The sequence below is a fragment of the Gymnoscopelus braueri genome (genome assembly GCF_963280865.1).
Source record: "Gymnoscopelus braueri genome assembly, chromosome: 15".
Classification (NCBI taxonomy): Eukaryota; Metazoa; Chordata; class Actinopteri; order Myctophiformes; family Myctophidae; genus Gymnoscopelus; species Gymnoscopelus braueri.
In genome coordinates, this window is record NC_137620.1 from 46708446 (window position 1) to 46726288 (window position 17843).

At 41.3% G+C, this 17843-nt stretch overlaps 1 protein-coding gene across 1 annotated transcript in view; it reads right to left on the bottom strand.

Annotated features, from left to right (window-relative positions):
- The window catches only part of LOC308101597 (uncharacterized protein), a gene marked incomplete at both ends in the record, with an annotated part of 46802 nt that extends 30263 nt beyond the window's left edge, over window positions 1-16539 (bottom strand). Inside the window, 4 exons of the mRNA XM_080451018.1 lie at window positions 2500-3477; window positions 7859-8443; window positions 14555-14623; window positions 16254-16539. Coding sequence (XP_080307144.1) covers window positions 2500-3477; window positions 7859-8443; window positions 14555-14623; window positions 16254-16539 — 1918 coding nt within the window. The remainder of the gene's footprint in view (window positions 1-2499; window positions 3478-7858; window positions 8444-14554; window positions 14624-16253) is intronic.
- Between the last annotated feature and the right edge of the window lie 1304 nt (window positions 16540-17843).

Consider the following 17843-nt stretch of genomic DNA (forward strand, 5'->3'; position numbering starts at 1 on the left):
AAGCTCCGGTGCCACGCTATGAGCTTGTAAATCTGCTATTTTTGAAAAATTGTGAAAATTAGTGCAATATAATATATATTTTTTAAAGCAAACATTTATAACTCAAATCTTAGCTTCTGGGTGTTGTTGGGGGGGGGGGGGTCCCTGGATTATTTTTTTACAAGGTGGTCTGCGGCCAAATACATATCATTTTGGGGGTCCTTGACAAAAGTTTGAGAACCACTGTTCTACATCAGCCTTTCTCAACTGGAGGGCCTCACAGTGCCACCAAGTGGGCTGCGGAGGCACAACATATAGATTTGTTCATTGATACATTCACCAGTGTGCGGATGTTTTTACCTTCTCCTTTTTTAATCTTGACCAATGTGGCCATTCTCATATTGTTCTACCAAAACCTATGAGTTGCTTTAAAAATAGAAGATTAGTTGGAGGCACGGTGGCGCAGTCGGTAGCGCTGTCGCCTCACAGCTAGAAGGTCCTGGGTTCGATTCCCGCCGGGGACGCTGTGGGCGCTGGGGGCGTGTCTTCTCCTCCGCGTCATCAGCGCCCATACCCTAGGTGGGGTTGGCGAAAGGGCCTACTCTGTGTGGAGTTTGAATGTTCTCCCCGTGTCTCCTAGGGTAGTTAATACCCTCACAAAAACATGTAGTAATCCTGGTCGCTATACCGCCTCCCCCATGACAGCCGGGGCGCCTGATGGAGGGGAAAGGAACTGGTTGGAATAACGTGTTCCTTCCACGCGCTACGTCCTACCAGGGAAACTCCCCCCTGTCGGGTGACAAGAAGGTCAGTTGGCTCTCATGCCTGAAGGAAGCATGAGCTCGGCCCTGGCCTCCCTACTGTGGGGGACTGGTGTAGTGCTGGTGTAGGGCTGGTGTAGCGCCCAGGATCACTTAGGAAATTGGCACCGGGTGAAAAAAATGGGTTACAAAAAAAATCGCGGGATAAAAAATTAGTTAAAAAAAAATAATAGAAGATTAGAAAAAAAACAAGCATTTGATATTCCATCATCAGATTTCATTTTATTGTAAAAGTGGGTGCAATTCGTACTAGCTCCAATCATTTGCAGTTTCAAGAAAGGGTTAAAAAATAAAGAAAGAAAGAAACAAGTAAAACAAGTCAGAGTCAAAACATCACGTTTAATGTATGCATTCAAATCCATTGACTTAAAACACTTTCTATGAGTGATTCTTCTGCTTTAGTATCTATGACTTATCATTGTCATCCTGTATTAGAATGAACGATCATACATTTGTCATTTGTGATGTCATGTGTGATGTCATGTGTCAACTCTGATGGCTTCTTTAGAAGGTAAAAGTATATTACTGTTCAACTAACTACTTCTTCCCTATATGATACAAAGTGAAACCAAGTGTTTTTGGGCGGTGAAACCGCCCCTATAAGTGAGATTTGGAAAAATGTACATTTTCCTGCGCTGTGATCTGGGCCCAGGAAATTAGTAGAATTATCCTGCGCTGTGATTGGCCAATCACAATCTATTCAGGACTGTGATTGGCCAGTGTCACATGACACATGTGCATAGCCCTATATAAGCAACCATAACTTGGAAAAAACCAAATATTTGTTTTTTTCCAAGTTATGGTTTCGTCCATCATAAAGAGTGTTTCAATAAATGTATTTATCTTTTGTACATGATTGGTTGACTCCATTCAGTATTGTGATTAGCTGGCAAGACACCGCCCACTTCACACAGGGTGTGATTTTTATCCTCTGTATGAGTTCTCATGTGTCTTTTTAGATCACCCTTTTGACTACAGCCTTTGCCACAAACTCTACAAGTAAAGGGCTTTTCCCCTGAATGAGTCCTCATATGTCTCTTTAAAATGTAGGTGCGACTAAAGTCTTTACCACAAATACTACAATTAACAGACTTTTCACCTGTATGGGTCATCATGTGTCTTTTTATATCGTCTTTTCGGCTGAAGCCTTTGTCACAAACTTTACAAGTAAATGGCTTTTCACCTGTATGAGTCCTCATGTGTCTTTTTAGATCGGATGTTGAATTCGAGCCTTTGCCACACACTGTACAGATGAAGGGCCTTTCCCCTGTATGAGTCCTCATGTGTTCTTTTATAGTTCGATGACCAAAGGCTTTGCCACACACTGTACAAATACAGGGTTTTTCCCCTGTATGAGTCCTCATGTGTGTTTTCAGATCACCCGTTTGACTAAATCCTTTGCCACACATTTTACAAATAAAGGGTTTTTCCCCTGTATGAGTCCTCATGTGTATTTTTAGAGCACCCATTTGACTTGATCCTTTCCCACAAATTTTGCAAATAAAGGGCTTTCCCCCTGTACGAGTTTCTTGATCGCGCTTTAGACTACTGCTGTCTCCACAGATGTGTCTTTTTAAAACATCCATTTGCGTGAAGCTTTTATCACAAACTGTACATGTAAAGGGCTTTTCCCCTTTATGCGTCATTGCGTGTCTTTTTAGAACATATTTTCGAATAAAACCTTCGCCACACACTGTACAGGTAAAGGGTTTTTCGCCCGTATGATGAATCATTATGTGTCTCTTCAGACATCCCTTTTGACTAAATATTTTGGCACACTCTGTACAACTAAAGGGTTTTTCCCCTGTATGAGTCCTCATGTGTATTTTTATAGCACCCTTTTGAGTAAAGCCTTTGCCACAAATGTTACAAAGAAAAGGCTTCCCCCCTGTATGAGTCCTCACTTGAGTTTTTTGATCACGCTTTAGACTGCTTTCGTCTCCACAAATGTGTCTTTTTAGATGATCTATTTGAATAAAGCTTTTTCCACACACTTCACAGGTAATGGGTCTTTCCCCTGTATGTATCATTGCATGTCTCTTTAAAACATACATTCGAATGAAGCCTTTGCCACACACTGTACAGGTAAAGGGTTTTTCCCCTGTATGAATCATCACGTGTCTCTTCAGACATTTCTTTCCATTAAATATTTTGCCACAATATGTACAACTAAAGCTTTTCTTCCCTGTGTGACTCCTCATGGAGGTAGTTTTCAGGTCCCGAGACAGCTTGGTGCTGTCTACTTCCAGATTTATTTTCTTGTGTGATTTCAGTGAGTTTAAAGCTGACAGACCTTCCTCTGTCTCCTCCCAGTCATCACCGTCTTCAGCGTCAGATTCAGAAGAGTCTGAAGAGAGGAGCTGGTCATCACTAGTTGGCGGTGATGTTCCACAGTCCTCTACATCAGCTTGTGTTTTAATGTGTTCAGTTGAAGAACCGGCTACAGGCTCTGTCCTTCTGTTTTCATCATCATGTATATTATTTACTGCTACTAATGTCAATGTTGAACCATCAGCATCCTCTGTTCTCTCTTTAATCTGTGGAGGCTCTGGTTCCTCCTGGACCAGACTGGGGCTCCTCTCCTCGTGTTGTGGAGGTTGTGGTTCCTCCCGGACCAGATGTGGGCTCCTCTCCTGCCGTTCAGCGGGAACCTCCTTTGTACACATAGCGAGGAAGTCTGGGGGAAAAAGATGGAATGAGAGAAAAGCAATGAATGTTTGAAATGTACATCTTCTGTTTCTCTTTCCAAGTTGTTTGCGTTTCATTGGATTGCCATAGACTTTACCAGCAGTTTAGTTATTTTCAACAAAGCAGCTTGAACAAATTTGACAATTGTGTGTTCACTTGGGGAACCAACATTTACTTTTTCAACCTGCAACATAAATGGCTGAGCAAGTTTGTGCTTTTTACAAGAAAATACACAGAATTTTTCAAATTCAATGTTATTTTTTTCTGTATGTTTTGGGGTTCAATATGTTGAAACAGTATGTCAAAGTGTTGGGACGTATAGATCAAGTTAAAGATTAAGAATACTAAATATTGATAACGTTTTTTTCCTATTATGTTAAATATAGGTAAAATCTAAAGTATGCAAAAACAGCCAAAGTAGCCCAGATTCAACAATATAAAAATGAATTAAATGAATATAATAATGTAATAATGAATTAAATTAAAGAATATAATAATGAATATTCCAATTTAAATCTTGACAAATATGGACATTCTACCAGTAACCTGAGTTGCAGGTAAAAATAAAGGATAACACAAAACAAGCATTTGACATTCCACCATCAGATTCAACTTTATTGTCAAAGTGGGTGAAATCGTACAAGCTGGGCATTTGCAGTTTCAAGAAAGGGTTAAAGAATAGAGAAGGAACGAAAGAAAAGAACCAAGTAAACCAACTCACAAGTAAAAACTTTAATGAATAAATTCAAATCCATTGACTTAAAAAGGTTTCCACAAGTGATTCTTCTGCTGTAGTACCTATGACTTGTCATTGTCATCCTGGATTAGAATGAATGATCAATACATTTGTCATGATATCACGTGTCAACTCTGATGGTTTCTTTGAAAATACAAATGTTTAACTTCTTCCCTATATGATTTCCCTATATGATTGATTTGATTTTTTCTTTATTAAAGTGTCATGCTTCCAAAGGAAGCCCAGCTCATATGGACTTACAGGACACTAGCATTTCATTTGACAAACGATGAACCGACATAATAATTCAAAAACAAATAAACTAAAACACTCAAGCTTCCTGCCCATGGCAGATTACATAAACACAACTTAAAATACAACATTGGGCCTGTTACCTCACATCTTAACAGAGGACCGGACAAGAACCTATTTGAAGAGATGAGATTGTCTTCTACTCCAGGCACTAGAAACAAAATGTGCCGTCTTAAATATCTCATAATTAAACAACCACTCCAACTTCTGGCCATCATCTTGCCAGAATAGATCAGGTTTTTGTTTTTGCATTACATCAAATAAAGCAACCCTCAAATCGTCATACAGAGTACAATAAAACATAAAATGGAATTCATTTTCGACATCTTTCAGGTCACATACATTGCATATCCTTCTCTTCTGGCACAGCTGAGAACCGACCTACCTCAATAGCAAGAGGCAGGATACCAGCTCTCAGCTGAGCACACAATGACCGCTGGTTTCTGGTTCAAAAGGATTTGACATAGGACTCAGTACCAAAACACTGCTTAATCTGGACATATGATCTATGGTTTGGCTTAGACCATATGTCATTAGACCATTTCTCTTTGTAATTACAAAATATGTTTTCTTTCAACAGGTTAATGTTACAACGAAGCATATTATGAAACATATAAGCCAAATCTGCCTCTCTGAGAATAGAAAAAAACGTCCTTTATCCAGGGGTCATTGTGAGCCTTAGCCCAGTTGAAGACCTTTTTTGTTAGCCTACCCTCTGGCAGATTAATGAGACGGTTCCACAACCGTATCACTTCTCCCTTTTGTCTAATCTCCATCGGTTCCCAACCCATATCTCCCTGGATTGCAAGAAAAGGGGCAAATGCATGTACCCCAAGGAAACACCTTATGGCTCTATTCTGGATAGAATTGACTTTTTTGACATCCTTAAAACCCCAAACACCAGCTGCATAAACAAGAATAGGACAAACACATGCATCATAGAGCTGTGAGTATGTGGAATAACCAATATCTTTACGGAATTTCATTTTACTAATAATTGACCCAACAGCTCTACCTGCAGAGTCTGCCAAAATTCCAATTCCAAAATCATAAGACATAAATTCATCTAGCGTAAAGCCCAAGTACTTATATGCATCAGTATAGTCCAGCGCCAGGGTACCAAATGAGAAAATCTGAGAAGATCTTACTGTACCTTTTTTTCTAAAGTGTATGATCTGAGTTTTACTCTGGTTGATCATAAGCCTCCTTTTTTAGCACCAGACTTGAACAATATTCAGCATCTTCTGTAGATTATCTCCAGACTCTGCCAGAAGGACTATGTCATCCGCATAAAGTAAACAGTTTACAACAATATCATCCAAGCTTACCCCTAAACCTGAGTTTTTGATCTCCTCCAAATAATAAGAGAGCCTGCTGTTCAGGATACTTGAATATAGTTTGTAAACCGTACTCATGAGGCTAATGCCCCTATAATTTAATGGGACCCTTGGGTCATTCTTAGCTGATTTAGGAATCGGTTTAATGATAGACTTATACCAAAGGGAAGGGATAATACCATATTTGAAACATGTCTGAAATAAACTAAACAAAACTGGTAATATATTGGGAGCCTTAAGAACTTCATTATAAAGGCCCTCTATTCCAGCCGCTTTTCCATTTTTTGCATTATCAATGGCCCGTGAGGCTTCTTCTAAGGTAAGATTACCATTTAAAAGTTGGTTTACAAAACATCCATCCTGATCCATCTCCCTCTCAAGAACATCTTTGGAACTACTGATGTTGGCCAGAAAACTCTCATCAAAGATGGGTGGGATACATCGTCCTGAATACAAATTAGCAAATTCACTTTCCCATATTTTCAGAACCCTTTCAGTCCTATCCTCCAAGTCACCATTAGGTAATCGTACCTCCATAGGTATTTTAACAACACTTTCTTAAGAGTGTCTATCCATCTCTGCATACAACACACTACACAGTGATTTGTAGCAGAGATCCACATCCTCCTGATTACCCCGACAAGCCTCTATATTACTGATTAATTCTAATAAAACAGTGCAACACAACTCTGATGAAAGAAAATTATCTGGAAAAACTCTGGGTCGCCTAGTTTTGCTTATGAATGCTGTGGGCTGAACAGTTAGATACCTCTCAGCACTTGCTTTAAATTTCAACAACAATAGGGAGTGGTCAGGCACTTTACACCGATCTCCCAAGAGTTTAAGGCAGTCCGGACTATTATTCTCCATCAAATCATTGGGAGTAATAACCCGGAATTCAGTACATAACTCAAGGCAATCTTGAGAGACCATGATGTAATCGACCACTGCCTTACCCTTGGGTGAGATTGATGTAAAGTCGTCATTGAGGGGGGTGACTCTGCCATTCACAATACAACATTTTGAATCTTTAATATATATATCCTTGCAGTATATTTTCAGATGTAACGCGTTTGTCACAAACTGGAAGTGTTTTCTCCCCCTGTATGAATTTTCATGTGTCTTTTCAGATCGCCATTTTGACTACAGCCTTTGCCGCAAACTGGACAAGTAAAGGGTTTTTCCCCTGTATGAGTCCTCATGTGTCTTTTTAGATGGTGCGTTCGAATAAAGCCTTTGTCACAAACTCCACAAGTAATAGATTTTTCACCTGTATGAATCATCATGTGTCTTTTTCTTTCATCCGTTCGACTGAAGCCTTTGCCACAAACTCTACAAGCAAAGGGCTTTTCACCTGTATGAGTCCTCATGTGTCTTATTAGATTAGGCTTTAAACTATATTGTTCGCCACACACTGAACAAATAAAGAGCATTTTCTCTGTATGAATCCTCATGTGTGTGTTTAAAGAACTCATCTGACTAAAGCCTTTACCACACACTGTACAAATAAAGGGTTTTTCCCCTGTATGAATCATTGTGTCTTTTTAGACCACCATTTAGACTAAAGCCTTTGCCACACACTGTACAAGTAAAGGGTTTTTCCTCTGTATGGTTCCTCATGTGTGTTTTTATAGTACCCATTTGACTAAAGCCTTTGCCAAACGATTTAAAACTAAAGGGTTTTTCTCCTGTATGAATCATTGCATGTCTTTTTAGATGATACATTCGAATAAAGCCTTTATCACACACTGTACAACTAAAGGGCCTTTTTCCTGTATGAATCATAGCATGTCTTTTTAGATGATACATTTGAATAAAGCCTTTATCACACACGGTACAGGTAAAGGGCTTTTCCCCTGTAGGAATCATTGCGTGTCTCTTCAGACTTCCCTTTTGATTGAATATTTTGTCTTGAGACATCGTGTTGCTGTCTCCTTCCACATTTTGTATCTCATGTGATTTCAGTGAGTTTAAAGCTGACTGACCTTCCTTGGTCTCCTCCCAGTCATCACTGTCTTCAGTGTCAGAAGAGTCATCTTCTTCTCCAGTTTCTGCAGGCTCCTCCTCCTCTTCGTCTTCCTCCTCCTCTTCGTCTTCCTCCTCCTCATTTTCATCCTCTTCCTCCTCACCCTCTTCGGCATCTGCGTCAGTGTCTTGTTCCTTGTTTTTCTCCGCCTCTTCTTTTCGCTTAAAGTCATCTTGTTGGTCATCACTAGTTGGATGTGATGTTCCACAGTCCTCTACATCAGCTTGTGTTTTCATGTGTTCAGTTGAGGTGCTGGCTAAAGGCTCTGTCCATCTGTTCTCATCATCATGTTCACTCTTTACTGCTAGTAATGTCAATGTTGAACCATCAGCCTCTTCTGGATTCTCTTTAATCTGTGGAGGCTCTGGTTCCTCCTGGACCAGACTGGGGCTCCTCTCCTCGTGTTGTGGAGGCTCTGGTTCCTCCTGGACCAGACTGGGGCTCCTCTCCTCGTGTTGTGGAGGTTGTGGTTCCTCCTGGACCAGATGTGGGCTCCTCTCCTGCTGTTCAGCAGGAACCTCCTCTGTACACACAGCTACAAAGTCTAGGGAAAAAAACAAAATGAGAAAAAAAAGCACTGAATGTTTGAAATTTACATCTTCTGTTTCTCTTTCCAAGTTGATTGTGTTCCACTCGGTTGCCATAGACTTTACCAGCGGTTCACTTATTTCCAACACAGCAGCACGAACAAAGTGGTCCATGGAGGATGACACAGGAGTGGATTTAAAAAATCCCACTCCCGGGGGTGATTGAATAAATTTTAATCAACGTTCTCCCCATCCTTTTCAGTAGGGTTAAGCAAAAAGAATATCATGAGTAGGGTTCGAACACAAAACCTTCCGCATGAAGGGTGTATGCTCTCACCGCTACACTAGGGTGGCCAAGGTTAGATAGAGCACGTAGATAAGTTACACAGATTAACTGTTCAAAGTTAAATGTATGCCTGCTGTCTGAAGCCGGAGACAGACTCTCTCTGTGCCCAGACGCATGTCATTGAAGAGCCTGTATGAAACAGGCGATTGCTGTAGCGAGAGCTACAAGGTTCAAGGTTAACCCACTTGGACCGGGAACGCATCTGTGTCATTTTTGAGCGGTGTAACCGCTCCTATAAGAGGGTTTAGGACCCATCCGTGGTGAAAGTTTTTCTTCACGAAAATGTGTCTTTCGCTGTGACGCCATGCTGTGGAAAACACACCCATAGGCTAAGCTTTGCAGGAGGTGCTGTGATTGGCTAGCGAGACACACATGTGTACACACATGTGTGTGTACACACACATCTGAACAATTACCAATTACCAATTACGGCCACTTTCGCCGATTTTCGATCGCCCATTTTCAATAGAGTTTTGGCCATTGTCGCCTGTTTTTCTTTGATAACACGGGCTAGGAAGGTCGGACGGCGACAAACTAAATACCTGAGTATAAGTTCACTTTGAGCTGCAGCCGATACATCCACTGCCATTTCCGTCTGCCTTACCGTTAGGCCACTAGGGGATCTCAGACGGCACACTAAAGGGCCGCAGAACGGCGGTTGGGAAACGCTGTGGTAGAGTATGTTAATACAATATAACTAGTACATCTGCACCATAGAGTATGTTAATACAATATAACTTATACAATCTGTATGGTAAAGTATGTTAATATGTTGATAATATATAGTATGTTAATACTCTACCATATTGCCTTTTATGGCCACCCCCATTATTATAGTGATTTCACATTATACGGGACATAAAAGTGAGACAACTATACTTTGTGATAACTATTTAATATCTGCTAAATCAGTCATGTAGAAATGCCACATTATTTTCTGTAAAAAATGTCACAAATGTCACAAAAGAGACTCAAAGAGTCTCCTACGGGATACATTAGCATTTTTCCACCGGTCATCAAATTATTGGCTTAGGAATGCGACAAAAACTAAAATAATCTCCATGAATTCAATGCTTAATGGGGCGTGTAATTGATTGATTTTTGGGTGAACTACTCCTTTAATTCAAGATTTGGAAATAAACGCCTTTTATGCCATTATTTCCCAAATGCCAAGTTGTGGGGCCGTTTACGCATGTTTGCCAAGCTGTCATTTATTGTGTGAGCACATGAGCACGTGTGTTGTGCCATTACAACTATCGCAGTATCAACTTAAAGAGTTGATACTTAAACTCTTTAAGTAACTCTTTAAGTTGATCAACTTAAAGAGTTGATACTGATACTTAACTATCGCGACGCTCACAACGCGACGCGTTGTGAGCTTGTAGATCTGCTATTTTCAAATAGCCATGGCTGATGTATAAAATAAGGCTAAAGTGGTTAATGTATGTTTTAAAATGTAATAATTTATATCTCCAAAGTAACTAAAGTTTTCAAATAATTGTAGTGGAGTAAAAGTACAATATTTGCCTGAGATGTAGTGGAGTAGAAGTAAAAGTATAGACAATTGGAAAGTAAAAGTACCTTAAAATTGTACAGTACTTGAGTAAATGTACTTAGTTACTTTACACCACTGACTGTTATGTTGGGTGGGGATATGGGCTAAGATTAGTGTTTTTGGAAACACTAACACAATGCATCCCAGGTCTATAATACATTAGGATTAATAACGCTGTAATGATTATAGTTATAAGAACTAAAATACTCATACTGTAACCCTTTATAACAGTTTCTCAACCAATTATCCATAGACACATGTTCTTAAAGAATGACTGTTAAGGGCTTGATATGATTCCTTGCATGAGAATTCACGCAACACATTTAATCAAGCCCTTAGAGGACAACTTTGTTTTTTTTTACAACCAAGGCTTATGTTTTAGCTTGTAATTAAAGTACATAAAAGATGAGTGTTAAAAAAAAAAAAATTACTTCTTTCTATAGTTTTAGCATTTTTTTTTACAGTGGGGCATTCGGGCAGGTGGCTAAATATGTCTTTTTTTTACACAATAACCCGGCGATTCCTTTATTATTATTATTTACAGTAGCTCTTCTAGCCCCCAATAACTCACATCTGGCCATCAAAGACCACAGGACCTTTTTTATTGTGTAAAGAAATCATACAGTATTTAGCCACCTGCCCGAATGCCCCCGCCCACTGTAAAAAAAGATCGTGAAAATTGCTAAAACTATAGAAAGCAGTAAATTAAAACATTTTAACACTCATCGTTTATTAACTTTAATTACAAGCTAAAACATAAACCTTAGTTGTAAAAAAACAAAGTTGTCCTTTAACCCTTTAAGACCGGGAAAGCATTGTGTCATTTTCTTTGGCTATTTTTTGTAAAAATCGTGAACATTTGTACTTCTGGGGGGTCCCTGGAACTAAATATTTTGAGATGCATACATATCATTTTGGGTGGTCCTTGACATGAAAAAGTCTGAGAACCACTTACAGCAACATACGTTTTTTCAAAAAAACTGTATAGGAGTTAGTAGATATTTGTAGAATTCCCCAGAGGCAAAGATTTGAGTTACAAATGTTTGCTTAAAAAATAAATATATTCAAAGATTTGCACAAAATGTCCAGGATTTTTTTCAAAGAATAGCATATCTACAAGCTCATAGCGCGGCACTCGGTGCCGCGCTATGAGCTTGTAGATCTGCTATTTTTGAATAGCCCAAAGAAATCTAAAATGACATAGATGCGTTCCCGGATTGAATGGGGCGGCCATAGCTGAGTGGTTAGTGAGCCCGCCTAGGGAACCAGCTGGCCCTGGTTGCCCCAGGTTCGATTCCAGGCTATCCCAGAATATGTGCCGATGATATGAAATTTGTCCCTGAGCAAGACTCTTAACCCCAATTGCTCACAGGTTCTCATTGGAAACAAGACCGCAAGGACTTTCATGAACGACCTGTTAAAAGGAATTATCCTTATCCTTATGGGTTAATTAACAGTCATCATTAAAGTGAATTGTGATGCTAGTGAGCAGAGCGTTTTTGAGTATTTGAGTGTGTCTGAGAGTGAGTAGACACATGCTATTACACGGGCACATTTCCTCATAATGATGACTCAACCAGGCCACACTTCCACATTCCAATTCCCTTTTCTGTGGAAGTTCCAGTAACTGCTGTCAACTGCATTGACGTGTCATCTTAGGTCACCAGGTCATTGAGTGAACTGTTTCTCAACTAGAGGCTCATGGACCACTAGAGGTGACATGATGATCACAGTGGAGTCTCACGTCTCACGTCATTTTCTGCCTCGAACCTTGCGCTGTACATATTCTTCAGTTATGAAAATACTGCTGTCACAGAGATACGTAGTTACAAAAGGTCAAATACGTTCTGCTTTTACTGCAAGCTCTGGGAATTGTGCCTGACAACTCATCCAGAACACCACAAGGCACTGTGTTTCATACACGTGCCTCTTGACTGAGTCTGTGGACATGGCAATGAGCTGATCCTCTTTTGTAGTTAAGCTTGAAGCACTTTTGGAATTGAAGCATAAGCCTCCTCTAAGGACCACTGATAATGACGATAATGTCTTTCATTCCTCTTTCCTCAAATACCAAGTTACTACGTTTCTCCAAAAAGGAGAAACAACATTTAAATAATGAAAATAAATAAATACAAAAATATTTTCCTACATTACTGAATGCATGATCAGGGACCACATGCAATACCTCCACAGACCACCAGTGGTCCACGGACCACCAGTTGGTCTATACGAACGCAATTGGCGTGTTTGGGGGGCGGGAAGCCGGGCGGGGAGGGTGATATCACTGCACGTCTTCCTACGGGCTGCTGGGGCGGCATCTGTCAGCGGGGAGTAGGTCGAAGGCCCTACGTCATACATGGGCAACTGGCGGCCCGGGGGCCACATGCGGCCCCCACCTTCACTTAATGCGGCCCGCAGGTTAATATCGGAATAGTGATATATTATTGATTTCAGCTGTTATGATTCCAAACATGCAAACATGACCCGCTTTAATTACTTCAGTCTATATTAGTAGCTTAATGAATTGTCTTTTTTATGTCCAATGTATTTGTATTTAAGTTCATAAAGTTACCATAAGTATAACTAAATGCATTTGAAATGAAATAAAAATGTTACTTTTCAGGATTCTAATAAAAAGATAGCAAAAAATAAAAAAAATCAGGATTCCAATTTAAAAATAGCAAAAATAGCCGATCTACAATATCTAAACGCGTCGCACTGCGACGTGTTTTGAGCTTGTAGATCTGCTATTTTTGCTATTTTTGATGTTCTATGTCACAGCACTTTTGTGTGACATAGAATGGCGAAGAATACGGAGATAAGAGATGTCTGACCTCTGATAGTACATGCAATGTGGCCCCCAGGGAGTGAGTGTGGAAATATAGTGGCCCTCTGCATCATCAAAGTTGCATCACCCCTGCCCTCCTCACTGCCAGGTGAGTCAGTAGGATACAGCAGCAGTGTGTGTGGGGAGGAGGAAATTGGCATAACAACAAAATTGGGGAGAAAAAGGGGTAAAAATAAATAAATTGGCGCATTTACAGTAGGCAGCACGTGATCTAGGAATGAATCATGAATCACGATCATAGACTGTATAAAAAGAATGGACAGCGTCACGCCATTGGTTTCTACAGACCGTGAATGAAGCCGATTGTTCAGGAACGTGCAATCCGCCATCTTTAATATATACCAAAGGGCACGTCAGGAAATCAAACGCTATTGCTTGAGACCAGACATGTGACCAAAGCGGGGGCGGGTCGACCAGACATGTGACCAAAGCGGGGGCGGGTCAACCAGACGGAAAACAATCCCCAAAGAATGCTATTGGTTGGGTAGCTTGTCAATCAAGAGCGGGGGCAGGGAATGAATGCTATTGGTTGTGTAGGTTGTCGATCAAATCATCCCGCCCCTCCTGGAGCATAGCCTACTATTGTCAATTTTTTAATAAATGGGACCTTAATTGAGCAAAACGCATATCATGATGATTGAAAGGCGACTTTAAACTAGCGACTGGAAGCATATAGTATTTATGACCATTTTTATTAAGGTAAGAAAATCTAGTCTAAAGTTCGTCAAAAACCCATCCGCTTACAATGAGAGAATATTCTTTCTGACACCTGCAGGGGTAAAACAGCGCCATACAGGCCATTCATATGAACTGTCTCTCTTCCGTATCGGCTTCAATGTAAATATGTCAGGCTGGCCCCTTGATCACGATTAGATCAGTAACTGACTGCGTATCGCTGCTGTACCTTTGAACAACACCAGTGTGGTACAAGGCTTGTATTTCAATGCTGGGCTCTTCAACATTTTTCAGGCCAAGGACCCCTTAGCTGTGAGACAGATGAAGCAGGGACCCCCACTACTACATATTGTGTAAAGTTATATATAGCTTCATAGGCTTGTTTGACAGCACTATCAGCTAATTTGCGTCCTGTTTATTTCCTGCGGGGAAACGGCCATATCATACACAGCTGTGCAATGGATCGCCGCAAGTGGATAATTATTTCCCCCCATTACTAAGAGAACCCCGTGTGTGTGTGTAACCAGCCGATCACCGTGAGGACGGCGGTCACAGAGAATATTCCATGACTTTTCAAAGGTACAGTAAAAATCGCTCTTTTTCTCTGGCAGTGGGGTGACATTATTACACTATCACTCTGGCAGAGTTAAAATCACATTCATAATGACATGTAACATGCACGATACAGATGTTTTCTTTCTCACCTGTCTTCTTCTTTCCGGAGGACATTTTCTTTCTTTCTTCTTTCTTCGTTTTTTCGCCAATTCCTCCACCTACGTTCACCAAAACAAAAACGAGACAAAAAACCTGATGCGATGTAAAGTTAAACTTGGGCCTCTGTGAGCCAATCAGATCTCAGCAAAAATACAGACTAGTCCAAAGTCAGAGGGACAGCTGGTATTCCCCCTAAAACTGTTCAATTAGATTAGCCCATTCCATCCTCACAGGCAGGATACGGAGAGTACCCATACTATTTGTTCCTTTGCGATACCGATTCCGATACCTACAACTTACGTATCGGCAGGCATGCAATGCTCATTTGGTATGTTCTTGCACTCTATTTCAATGACGTGACGCGCACGCCGCTTAACACCTACACTGCAAGTCACACAATGGACAATTGATATGAATAGTAGTGATGAGCGGGCCGACCCGTAACCCGCGGGTCCCGCGGGTCAACCCGCCGCGTGGGTGGTCGAGTCAGGATTTCCCTGCGGGTGAGCGGGTCAGCCGCTCTCACAAAAAAAATAATGTTTAGCCCATGACAATGTTGTGACATTTAAAGCGACTTTGGGTACTTAAAAGAGCGCTATATAATATATATATTCCCACCGCGGGTCGCGGGCGGGTTGAGCCATAGATTTATATATGGGTTCGCCACGGAACGGAACCCAACCCACCTCAACCCGCCCCGGGTTGAGGTGGGTTGGGTTCCGTGGCGGGTTGGGGCGGGGCGGGTCATGAAAAAACACGACCCGCACATCACTAGCATCTAGGCTTATTCCTATGTTAATTCCCTAGGTGTGAGTCGGGAGCCTTTGAAAACTTTGTTGAGGTGCAAATTTAAAGTAGTTTTAAATCTATGCGTGTGCCTGCGTGTGCTCCTGGTCAAATAGGTTCCGGCACAGCGTGCAAGGCCGTCCAGTGAGCATCGCACCCCTGCGTATCGGTCAACAACACAGAGTACCGATCTGATACCAGTGTGTAACAACTGATCTGGGAATTAAAAAAAAATATTCTGGTAGTAACCATTGCTACAGAGCGTTTGTTTGGTCACAGGGGTCTCTCCAGCTCTTTAGTAAACAGAATATAGTACATTTTGAGGTAGGTGACAACATTTAAGCTGATCAGGAGAGAGCACTGAAAATGCATTTCCTGTTTAGGAGTAGTTCACCCAAAAAATGACTTAAATTCTATCAATTACACACCCCATGAAGCTTATTTAGTCAGCCTGTGGCCATGTTTTTCCATTGTAGCCGAACCGAGAGCAGTACTGGCACCGGATGTAGAGGAGGGTTTTCCGGGTTGAATGGGAAACATGGCCACAGGCTGACTAAATAAGAGATTTAAACGGGTTGTTTCGTTCCCGTTAAACTTCATGATGCCGGACCATACCTTAAACATTTGTACAGTTTAGAATCTACCATTCGTTTTTGGATACGATGTGGCGAAAAGGGTAAACAGCGGACCCTTTGCGGCCGTTCAGCCGATTCTGGGAGACCTCGCAGTGGGACCTCATCTCGGCCGTCCCCCCGCCCCCTCGCCTGCAGGTCGCTAGGGGAAAACGCCGTTCGCTTCCAGAGGCTACGTTCAGTATCAGTACAATGTGTCGCCTCGGGAAACAACAGGAAGTGTTGATCAAATAGAATCAATTTTCGTGCATATATAACAGACATAGCATACCTGCAGTAGTGTGTAGTAGACGTTGTGTGTTGTGTAGTGTCTCCATCTCTCTCTGGAAGAGGCTGCACATGAACTCTGCAGCCGCACTGAGGCGCTCCAACACAAACACTCTGACCCAACAAACATCACCGCTTGTGTGTTTCTCCAAAACACACAACATCTCCTCTCCCACCGACGTCAGGTGTCCATTTATCTTCAGCCGTACAGACTCCATTTGACGCGTTTTACCTCCTTGAAGAGACATTTCACCTCCTTTTAGAGACATTTCACCTCCTTTAAGAGACATTCTCCGTTTAGGAGAAACCAGGAAAAACGCCTTACTTCCTGGTCAGCGTGTTTTTCAGACATGCGCAATGAAGGATCCAGGGCACTGTTGCCTCATTGCCTTTCACCCCCTGGTGGAGGAGGTGTGTAACTGTCGGTGGTGGGAGCCCATACAATATGTGGAGAGTAGACCATTTTAATCTAGATTTTCAGCATTTTATAGGTGCTTTGGTCTTTCGCCTGCTCTCTTTGGCTAGCCATAATATCCTTGAATGATTGGTCATTAATAACACCACATGCAGAGCCCATGGTTTGCATTCAGCGTCTACTTGCAGCACAGCAAGCAGAGTGTTCCAGACCTAAACCCTGTATACTTAGTGAAACTGACCGGCGGAGAGAATGTGAACGCATGTGGAATATCGTTGCTGACGCTGTTGGGTGGAAACCTTGTATGTCCAAAACTATTCCTTTTTTGTTATGTAAATTTAAAAAAGTGAAAATAGTGAAAATAGCAGATCTACAAGCTCACAATACGCCGCGATCAGTGCAGGATTAACAGAAAGGATAGGTGCTGATGCACAGGGCACCAACCTTCCAGCGGCTTCTGAAGGAGTGCTAAAACAGTGAAATGCGCCTGTGAAACGTCAATTTTCCACGCAGCGCACCCCCCCCCCCCTTACGTAAAGGTCCCGGGGGCACCGAAACGAGTCGTAGCACTGGGCACTGCAAAGGGTTAATCCGGCCCTGGCCGCGATGCATTGTGAGCTTGTAGATCTACTAATTTCACTACTTGTGAGTGAAGAAAAACATACATTTACGGGGGGGAAAATATTAATTTGAAACATGGAGATACGAGGACTACGATATCGTCTCTGTCGGGTGAAAGATGTCCAAAACTGTTACTTTTCAGGATTCAAATTCAAAAGCATCAAACATTCTACAAGCTCAAAACGTGTCACTTCGAGACACATTTCGAGCTACTTTTGATGCTTTTATGTAGAATGATCAAGTGGGATATTAATTTACGAAAAAAACTCAAACATTTAGAATATGGAGATGAGGTTTCTGCCCGACAGCAACAATATGTAAGACACTATGGCCAAAGCTGTGAATAAACACTTAACTTGTAATGTTATTGCACCAATAAATAATAATGAAGTGCAAATAAAGCATTATCCACCATTATTTTCACCTTGGTCCAGTACCTCATAATAATAATAAACTTGATTTATAAAGCACTTTTCATAGCAAGTTACAAAGTGCTTTCCAATGGCAGAATAAAATATAGTGCAACAAGGTTAAACAACGACAACAACAGTTAATACA